The sequence below is a fragment of the Bos indicus x Bos taurus genome, chromosome 10 (genome assembly GCF_003369695.1).
Source record: "Bos indicus x Bos taurus breed Angus x Brahman F1 hybrid chromosome 10, Bos_hybrid_MaternalHap_v2.0, whole genome shotgun sequence".
Lineage (NCBI taxonomy): Eukaryota > Metazoa > Chordata > Mammalia > Artiodactyla > Bovidae > Bos > Bos indicus x Bos taurus.
This window is the reverse complement of record NC_040085.1, coordinates 52,859,180-52,870,085: the sequence shown is the minus strand read 5'-3', so window position 1 is coordinate 52,870,085 and position 10,906 is coordinate 52,859,180. Positions and strand designations below refer to the sequence as shown.

Sequence of the window (10,906 nt, the reverse complement as noted above, 5' to 3'; positions counted from 1 at the left end):
CTGCTGTACAACATTGTACCTACAGTCAACAACACTGTATCACACACTTAAAATTTGTAAAGCAGGTGGAGCTCATGTTAAGTGTTTTTACCACAATAAATATTTTAAAAAGAAAGAAGGTAAAATGATACACAAGAGTAATTCATTCCTAATTGTTGTGTAAGATAGTGGGGAAAAAAAAGAATGAGAGAGAGAGAGGGAAAGATAGGTGAGACATAGCCCAATATCACAGCTGTGCACATCTCTTAAAAAAAGAAAGTCATCGAAGTCAGGATCTGTAGTCTGACCTGCACTCCCCCTGGCTGGTGGCAGTCCTCCAATGCCTGGCTTCAGTCCCCTGGCTCTGTAGATGGAGTGCCATCTTCACCAGTCTTGATATTGGCAGGAATCCCTTTGGTCCCTCCCACTTAGCCGCTGGAGAGATGAGGCATATATAATCTTGCTTGTCACTCTGCCTTTTGACCCCAAGAAGAAAAGGTCCTGGGCTCTTAGTCTCCTAGTTCATCTTTCTTTCAGGTTTATTATTCATCTCTGAGATGCAGAAATGATGGTTGCACTACCTAGTCTCCAGGAGATCATATTCTGACATCATTGCTCTCTGTAAACCCACCATAAAATGCCAGATCTAGGACTGGTTTCCTCTCCCTTGTGAAGCGCACACATTCTAGCAGTGAGTGCTTACCCCGCCTTTGTTTTTAAGCCTTGGAGCCAAGTGCCTCTCTAAGCCCTTTTCCATTTCATCAAATTGAATCCTTTCCCTGTCCTATTTTCCCTACTTCCTGCCCATCATCTTGAGCATTCCTGACTGGCCAAGATTTAGGCCCCAAAGGTTCCCACTTTCAATGAAGAGGGCATGGATAGATGTTGGTGAGGTTACAACAGGATGATGTTCGGGCAAATTGCTTACCCAACCTGAGTCTTGCTTTTCCATCTGTGAAATGGTTGTAAGACTTCCCCTGCAAACTTCACAGGCTTATTATAGGGCTCAAATGACATGAGAAAGTACTTGGAAAACTGAACTGCTCTACACATATACAGCTTTGTTTTATTTTTCGAAAACAGTGGTTCAAGTTTCTTAAGTGGGGCTTTGCAGTATTAACTTACTTCCATGAATTTAGCCATTTCAGAACCACTCAGAGCTCCTCTTCATATTTTTCCCTTCAGTTTCTGAAAACAATTACTTCTTTTATTTACTGAAAGACCATAACTCCAGTTGAAAAAGAAAGCTTCTCTTTACGGTGTAACAAGGTTACAATTTAGATTCTACTAATGTTGGAGTCTGGGGCCCTGTCTGTCACCAATCAGGTGGAGATGTGGACATGGAGATGTGCCCACATCCCCCGTCAAGGGAGGACTTGCTGCAAGGAGTAGGGGATGTGTGCCTCAGCTTCAAGAGCTGCCTGGCCCAAGGCCACACCCTCCCCAGTACAGCCCACATCTGCCCGGTGACCCAGAGAGATGAGGGAGAAAGCCCAGTCATTCTGGCCTGATACAGTATACTGATGGGCAATACTCAATCCAGAGCCTCCCAGTTGGTCTGGCTAAGGCTTGGTAGGACTACACTGAACTGGACTTCTGCTCAGTTCTGCTTCCTCTCTTTCTTTCATAGGTACTGATCCCTAATGAATATCTTGTACCCCAAATTCCATCTCAGCATCTACTCCAGGGTACCCAATCTGTGACAACTGGCTACCATGCACTAAAAGGGCAGGATGGGATTGGTGGAGGGGTATGTTTACTGCAAACAAAGGGAACAAAGAAAGCACAGGAAAGGTAGAGCGGAAATCTGAAATAGCACTACTGTACAACCTGGGACAGCTCCAGTCTATCAATGATTGGGTTACCCAGATGTCTAAGAAACTATAACTATGATGGGTGGAAATCTGCTACTACCAAAATCTCATAAGGGACGCAGAATCATCCAGCCTTATTCAGGGCATCTATCTCATCATCTCAGTCCTAGGATAACATGATTTGGTGGTCTCAGCCTAAGGCGCCGAAGGCTGACTTCTCAGAAAATGCAAATGTTACTGGTATAATACAAAAACCTCAGTTAATATCAAGACTAGCCAAATCATCTAAATGTTAGTCAGGGTTTTATGTTTCAACTGCCTTCAAATGTGCAGTGAAAGAAAAAGTGGCATTTTCTGGAACTCAATGTTTTCTTATTTCATTCATAAAAATGGCTTTAAAGGCTGAGATGTAGTCTGGTGGGGGTAGAGATTAGAGTTTCAGTAGTGCCAGGAGCCACTGAAGATCCAACAATAAGAGGTAATCTCTGAAAATGAAAATCCGTCATCTGTGATCCACCAAACCAACCTCCCACCACCCCAGCACACACACTCAAAACTCCTCACTGGCTTCCCACTCCTCTTACAGTAAAGACCCCAGCCTTATGAGGTCTAACCCACAGAGACTGGCCCCTAACTCTTTCTCCAGCCTCACTGCACGCTCTCCCTTCCTTGTTTCCAGTGTTTTCCGCGCTGCAGCCACATTGGCCTTCTTATGGTTCCTCAGGGCCTCACACATACTATCCCCTCTGCCTGCAACTCCCCCACCCAAACTGCCACCTATTAATGACAACTCACCTTTAGTTTCCAACTCAGCCATCGTCAGTTCCTTTGGGAAGCCTTCCCTGGCCCCGTACTCCACGTGTAGGATGGGTTCCTCAGTGGTACAGTCTCACAGAATCACAGTCAGTTTTTTCAGGGCATCTATCTCATCATCTCATTTGGAATTATACCCTCACATCTGTGAGATCTATTTGGTTAATTATCTCCCTACTTAGACTGCAGGTTGCAGGAAGGCAGGAATGATGTCCCAGTTCGCTCTCCATCTTATTCCTAGATCCCAGCACAGTTCCTGGCAGAAAGTAGGCACTCAATTTGTCGAACAAGTGGATAAACAAATGTTGAATGAATGAGTGAGTGAACAAACAGGGAAAATGAGAGAATTTCTCACTTCGGTTGGGTGACTTGAAGTTTCTTGGGGTTAAAATGTAGAAAAAGGGAGTTAAAAGCAGAGGCAGTTGGGTGGGAGATAGATGTACATGCTGACAAAAATCAGAGAGACTTTCTCCCTAACTGGTGGTAAAGAGGAAGAATAGGGCCGGGGAGGTAGCAAGCACCATCAGAAGTCACAGCATAGCTGCCAACCTTTGGACCAAAATACCCAAGTGTCAGGCCTTAAAATAAATGAAAACTATTCACTTCACCATCAGGAGAAAATGCTATGGAATTCAAGTTGGAGTGTATTATTGAATTGGATTTTATACTCCAGGGCCCTAAAGCTAACCTGGAATCATTTTTTAAGACCATTCTATTTAACCTTTGAAAATGAAGCATCTGCCTTTTAATGGAAAAACTACTTATTGTAAAGACAGCACATGATGTTCTTGGCTCCCTTGGTCTCCAGCAAAGGAAACTCAGATATCTCCCCAGGTTCCCATTGTACCTTGAACCCCCTATGTCACCACAACAGGCCAGATTAATAGCTAACTTTATTTTTTAATAATAAGTACAATGTACCAGCTCATCCAGATGATACTAGGCAGGGCAGTCTACACAGACATACCTGCCTCTCAAAAGTCTCAGGAGACTTAAGAAGCCAAAGATTGAAGGGCCGCCTATAACCAACCTCAAAGTCACTGTATTCAGACAAGAGGCTAAGTTTACCAGCCACTCAAAGTTCTGTTCCTGAAAACAACACTGACAATCAATTAATCAAATATTCTTACTTGGCACAAGTCCCTGCTGTGACAGACACAGTGAAGAGAGATCCCTTCCTTAAGCACACTATAACCCAACAAAAGAACTAAGATCCAGAAGAACTAAGAAATTGAGTTGAGTAAGGTACCTAAAGTCGCATAAAAAGCAGTTTCTGGTTCAGGTCCATCTGATTCCAAAGCCCTTGCTCAGAACCTCTGAGTACCTGAGGCTTGCAGAGTTCAGGGAGTGGGAAAGCTTGAGGTGGGCATGGATGGCAAGGCCTGACGAGAAAGGAGGTTCTGAGCTAGATCTTAAACAGGGGCAACCCTGAGATATACCAGAGAAGGAGAAAGATGGGTGTGCGGTGTACAGGGCACAGGCAGGAGAGAGGAGAACAGGGAAAGAGAACAGAGCAAAGTCAGCTGCTTGGATACAGTTGGTCTGGGGTGAGGGATGGGTGAAGAGATCTGCCTCGTAGGCCACCATAACATGCCCCAGCCTTCTCCTTTCTTGTAAAACACTGTATTCTTGCACAGAAAGACTTGGAGAGGGAATGGGAAGAAGAATCAGGTGGAAGATTCTGGGAAATCTGGCTTTTCCTTTGTCCTCTTCTTGCCTACTTCTTAGCCTCTCAATACAATATCTCATGTACTCTAACCATCTAGCCCAGTGTTCATGCCAAGTGGAGTCCTATATCCCAAGAAGGGCAGCAGCTTGTTCTGAGGTTGTCAGATAAAGCCAGGCTTGTTCCAAGGGAAACTCCTTCTACAGGCTGTGGGCTCTGAACCAGAAGGGATGGGGATGTGTGTGTCAGGCTGCATTCACTCCCATGACCATTAGACAGGCAGCCTGCCAAGGACAGGGGGGCATGTTCTGTGGCATAAGCAGTTTCATGCTTAAGCTCTACTATCACTACACACACATCATTTAACAAAGCCATGCCCTCACCATACAGCCTTTCGTTCATTCATTTGTTAATCTGCTCATTCAACAGGTAACTGCTGAATGCCCATTTTAAGCCAGGGACTGTGTTAGGTGTTGGGAGGAGACAGGGTTAAACAAGATGTGGCCCCTGACTTCAGAAGCTGTACACTGTTGTTAATGGTGGGCATTGGTAACAGATAGTCAGGCAACAGTAATTGTATGAGCATTGGGATAAAAGGACCCTCAAGAGGCTCCTTTTGCTTCCTCTGCAAACTGTTTGTCTTGTTCATTTTTTTGTACTCAGCACCCATTACTGTGCCTGAAATACAGTAGGCACTCAGTAATCTTTTAGTGAATTAAATGAAGATCTTACTGGGACTGACCTCCAATCTGCCTCTCTGTGACTTCTCCCTATTGGTTGTAAGCCTGAAAATTGGCATCCTAAGCCTAAATGAAAAGAGAGGAGGATAGATAGCAATTCTTCCAATAGGTCATAGTATGCTGGGATTGGGACACTGTCTGTATCACTTCCATCCCCTACCAGACCTCATGTCCCCATAGTTGAGGTCGTTCATGAAGCACTTGGGCCTTTATGCTTTCCTGATTCCTCATCCTGGATGTTCTTTTAAGAATACGCAAGCTGGTCAGCCTCGATTAAAACTAAGGAATCCAGACCTTGACACAGAACCTTGACAGCTCCAGCTGGCTCAATGGCAGGGAGCCAGCTCCTTCTCTGAGATAATGGGCTGTGGAAACAGCAATCTTGGTTTTAAGTTGTGGCTTCCCACACCACCAGGGCCTCCTGCAGGCCCTGGGGCCCCAGGGAGGTAGTCATTCTAGAGGAAACTGAGAAAAATGGGGAGTGAAGAGGTCCTGGGAGAGACTGAGAAGTGACTGCCTTGGGGGCCAGGGGCAGGGGTGGTTAGTGGCCTTTGAGGCACAACAAGCATATGAGCTAACAGGAGTTGGAGGGAGCTGTGAAGAGGTAGCCGGGAGGTATGAGGCAACTGCCCCCCTCTTGCCTGGAGAGTCCCATGGACGGAGGAGCCTGTTGGGCTGCAGTCCATGGGGTCACTGAGAGTCAGACACGACTGAGTGACTTCACTTTCACTTTTCACTTTCATGCACTGGAAAAGGAAATGGCAACCCACTCCAGTACTCTTGCCTGGAGAATCCCATGGACGGAGGAACCTGGTAGGCGGCAGTCCATGGGGTCGCACAGAGTCGGACACAACTGAAGCGACTTAGCAGCAGCAGCAGCAAGGTAAAGTCCAGTAGTGGCCTGGCCACCATCCCAAACCTTCAGCCAGACAGCACCTTAGAATCCGACCAGAGTGTTCTTGGGACAAAGCCCTCCAGCTGGGTAGCAGCAGAATAAGGTTAGAACCAGGAGTATTTTTTTTTCCTCCCAGTTTCCACTCTGGAGTTTTTTTTCTCATCACTGTGCTACCTCCCAGATATGGATCTCATGGGAGAGTTCTTGGCCTGTCACATTCTGAAAATCTCCCTTCACAGATGACCCCTGCTTGTCATGCCGGGCTGGGCCTTTCTCCTTCTGATGGATGGCTTTTTGAACCATCCAATGCCAGCTGTTTCCCTGTCTCTATCCATTCTCCTCCCAGGAAAGATGGAGTAGGGTCTTCAGTGGCCACATGAGGCCTTGTGACCCTGGGGAGGAATGACAGGCAGCCTGGGACTCAGCCCAACAGCAGACTGCCCAGGGGCAGTGGGCACATGCCTTGGCATCTGGGCATGCTGATCTTTTTCTCCAGAGAGGGCAGTGTAGGGGGAGGAGGGGGTGGAATCCAGCGACATCTCAGGCCATAAGAATTCCTGCTCTCCCCCTCAGTCTGACCCTCCTTATACCCGTCTAGGCCATGGCAATGCCCACGGTCAGGGCAGTGGGGGAGAAGGAAGGAGAGGCGGGTTTGCTAGTTTGCTTGGCCAGGCACCAGGAGTGTGAGCCTGCCCTCCTCCGCAGACTGTCTCGCTCCTGTCCCCCACTCCGCCGGCCTGTCCCTCCGGGCTGCTCGAGCCCCATTACTACTGTCCCCAGCCCGCCCCGCCAGCAGGGCCAAAGGGCGGCGTGACTCACGGCGCTGCCACCAGCCCACGGCTTGCCCGAGGCGTATAAAGGCTGCCGGGGTGAGAGGCGGCAGAGCCTTGCCGGACCCGGTCCGAGGCGCTCAGAGCATGGCTGGAGGCGCGGAGCGAGGCCGCGGGGGCGCGGGCTGGGGCTGCGCGGCGCCCTGGCCGCAGTGGCGCTGCTCTCGGCGCTCAATGCCGTAGGCACGGTGTTCGCGCTGTGCCAATGGCGCGGGCTGAGCGCTGCGCTCCGGGCGCTGGAGGAGCAGCGGGGCCGGGAGCAGCGCGAGGACAGCTCCCTGCGCGCCTTCCTGGCGGAGCTGAGTCGCGCGCCTCGCCGGGCGCCCGCGCCACCCCTAGACCCCGCGAGTGCCGCGCGCAACAAGCGCAGCCACGGCGGGGAGCCTGCGCAGCACATCCGTGCGGAAAGCCACGACATGCTGATGATGATGACCTACTCCATGGTGCCGGTAGGCGGGGTCTCAGCTCCCTTTGACGCCCCCGCGGGGTGGGCAACGGACAGTGTAGGGAGAGAGCCTCAGACATCCTCTCCTCCCCTGGCCAGATGGCACGGTGCTTGGGGAGAAGTCCTGGGTGTGAACCCGCTGGGAAAATCACCTTGGCGAGCACCTTAGCCCATCTGGGGTCAGTTTCCTCATCTATTAAACGGGGGAGGGGTGAAGGGGTAAGTCTTCCAGCTCTGACGTCGTTCAGACTGCAGATAAATTAGTGGGTAGGCAATGTTCTTAAGAGCCTACTTCGTAACTTTGAACACAGGTTTTCACCTTCTGGTGTGACAGGAGCCACAGCGGCCCGAGCTCTGCCTGTGAAATTCGCAGGGGCCCCCTGAGAGCACAGACGTAACATTTCTGGAAGAGCACACACTTCTGTAAAGTGATTCTTTCTCTGACATCATCTATTGGTCTGGCTTTTCACCTGGCCTCAGCTCATCCCACCAAGACTGACAACCTAATAGTTTAGGTTTATGTGAAAACAGTCCTAATTTTACCAACCCCTGGGACCTTTTTGAGGGGAAATTTACTCTTGGGTACCAAGTGGTTACAAATAATGGAAATCAACATAGAGCAACTTTGTCAAAACGCAATGTGAAGGTTGGGGTTTATCATGTGGGCTCAGAGACGTCTATCAGTTCAGTCGCTCAGCTATGTCTGACTCTTTGAGACCCTATCGGCTATAGCCAACCAGATTCCTCTGTCCATGGGATTTTCCAGGCAAGAATACTGGAGTGTGTTGCCATTTCCTTCCCCAGGGGTTCTTCCCGACCCAGGGATCAAACCCACCTCTCTTATGCCTCCTGCATTGGCAGGAGGGTTCTTTACCACTAGCGCCACCTGGGAAGCCCCCAAGAAGTCTATGGAACCTCAGGAAATGTCAGAGTGAGCCTGACAGAAATGTCAGCCTCTTCATAGGCTCATGCATCTAGGGGAGAGTCCAGAGCTTTTCATTAGATTTTCAAAGGCCACTGTGCTCCTCAAAAATGATTTCAGAAACACTGCACTTTAAAAAGTCTTTAAAGCAAAGTCTCAAAAATCTTTCTTCCAGTTTTAACTTCATTTGTTTTTGCTGATATTAGCTCAGTAATTATCTAACTATTACACTTGGATCACATTGCATTTCCCCATTCTATTTCATTATCCATTACAGCTGTGATGGATATTTTACTTTAAATTTACAAAGATTTCAGTTGTCATCTCAAGTCAAGTGTGAGCCATATTTCAGAATCCTAGGTGTTTGAAGATAAATTCAATTAATCCTATTATCATAGAAGCTTTTAAATAGCTTACATGAGCTGAAGTGCTTTCATAACTACATGAAAGTACTACACACTTCAAGCACATCTTTTGGGAAGGATCACATTTTTCCATTCCTGAGTTCTTTTTTTTTTTAACCCACATTATCATTTAAAAATCTGGACCCAAGCGAAAAATTCAGAAAAGGACCTCTGTAAAGTGAAAAAATCTCTTTAGGGAAATTCACTCTTTCTCTTGGCTCTCCACTGTGCATTTTTAGGGGTTTGTTAAACCATCCAAGAAGGTTGCACCTGAGCATCAACATTTTATATTTTTAATCCTGCTTTTAAGGTAGAGGCTTATGTATCCAGATTGCATTCTGTTCATCATTAATCCAAGAGAATGCAGACACTCATATCTGTGTCAGTATGAAAGCTGATTTAACTACCACTACCTGCTCTGTAGCAAGTCAGAGAACAGACATTACATTTACCTGGATGAGAAGCACTTGAAGAGTGTCCCCAGCTCATCCCCCACTTGCAATGGATGTGCTTTGACCTTTAGGAGTCACTGAGGGATTTTCCATGCAGGCCAGGAGAAAGTCACCATCACAGTCCTTTTGGAAGTAGTTCCCAAACAGTAGACTTAGGGTTTACCTGGGAACACATTAAAAATGCAGATTTCAGGGTCCCACCCTCAGACTTGTAGAATTATAATCTCCAGAATCAGCTTCCTTAGGTCCCCTGACCTACCCATCTCCCACCCTCCCAACCCCTTGGTGAGTTTGATACAAGTGGTCCAGGTGCCAACACTTTGAGAAACGCTCCTCTAGACCACCACTTCTCTAACGTGCATCTGAAGATCTTGGAGATCTTGTAAAAAATACAGATTCTGATTCAGAAGCTATAAGTTGGGGACTGAGGCTCTGTGTTTATAGCAGGCTCCCACTTATATTGGTGCTGCTGGTCTGAGAACCACACTTTGAATAACTCCATTCTAGAGCAGTGGTTGCACAGTGAAACCATATGGGGAGTTTAAACATGACTGATGCCTAGGACCCATCTCCCAGAGATTCTTAATTAATTGTTAGGAGTGCACCCGAGGGCGGGTGCCCACTCACCAACACAAAGGGCCTTGGCATGCCTTCCTGATGGTGGTCAGTTGTATTAAGCACCTCACTCTCACCAGGTCTCCCTTGAGGCCTCTGCTTTAGGCAAAGGAACAAACTTAACGGTGAAAAGCTTTTTACATACTTTATTGTGACAACATTCTCACCATTCACCTCTGCAGATTTTCCTCATCTTTACTCTCTGTGTTTCTCAGAACAGAGAATTATTCACATGAGGAAACAATTTTTAAAAAGAACTTTCTCAGGGCATGTAGAGTTGGACATAACTTAGCGACTGAACAACAACAGGGCACCTAAGTAGAAAAATTGCTAAGAGAACTATTAAAGATGTAGGATACAGCATGGAGGTAAGTGTACCAACTTCTTAGGGTTGAAGTCTACACTTTACCTCACCTTTCTATATAGTGCCAGTAGGTCTTCAATGAGGGTGAGATCAGAGGTCCCCTCACTACTGAAGTCCTATGTCCTGAGAGATCTCGGAACAAAGAAACTGCATGCAGACTAATTTCAGCATTGCAAAAAGTCTTCCAAAATGGCTCATTTATCCAAGATGAGCCTTCTCAAGCCAACCAGTACTTCTAAGTTCTATGCTTTTGGCTGAAAGTACTTCAACTCAGCATGTTAATTCTGGTTAGCACAGTCTGACCAGAAACTGATTGGCAGCTGTAAGTGATTTTATTAAAAGGACAGAATAACTAATTATTACTTAAGTACAATTAGTTTGGTTGTTATTGTTTAGTCGCTAAGTTGTGTCTGACCCTTTCGTTACAACCCACCAGGTTCCTCTGTCCATGAGATTCTCTAGGCAAGAACACTGGAGTGGGTTGCCATTTCCTCCTCCGGGGGATCTTCCCAATCCAGGAATCGAACCCACGTCTCCTGCTTGTCAGGCAATTCTCTACTGCTGAGCCACCTGGGAAGCCCATTAGTTTGGTACAGCCATTAAATCTTTAAAAGGAAGTGAGTATTTTTGAGAAAAGTAATGAAAAGGGTCCTGGGTACCACTGAGCTAGACCAGTAATGGGAACCCATCTGCCAGGAGCTCCTGCAAGAGACGTTGGTGCTGTATAGTCTCCACTCCCTCCCACTGCTCTTCTCACTCCTCCCCACATCAGTTTCTCTCTTTCATCCTATTCTTCAAATCTCACCCTTATTGATGTTCTGGTAGCTTTATCATCCTCCCTAAAATCTTGGGTTAAGCACCCAGTTGGAAGAAAGTTGTACTACTTATAATGTGTGCCTTAACAAGTTCTAAATGAATCAAAAGTTTACATTTAAAAAATGAAGTTCTAAAACTGTTAAAATAAAAT

The 10,906-nt window shown here is 47.0% G+C and overlaps 1 protein-coding gene across 1 annotated transcript in view; it reads left to right on the top strand.

The window, feature by feature from the left end:
* The first annotated feature begins 6,602 nt into the window (after window positions 1-6,602).
* GLDN (gliomedin) overlaps window positions 6,603-10,906 on the top strand; it is a 55,040-nt gene continuing 50,736 nt past the window's right edge. Inside the window, 2 exon segments of the mRNA XM_027554015.1 lie at window positions 6,603-6,867; window positions 6,870-7,186. Of these exon segments, the coding sequence (XP_027409816.1) occupies window positions 6,825-6,867; window positions 6,870-7,186 (360 nt within the window). The 5' untranslated portion in view covers window positions 6,603-6,824.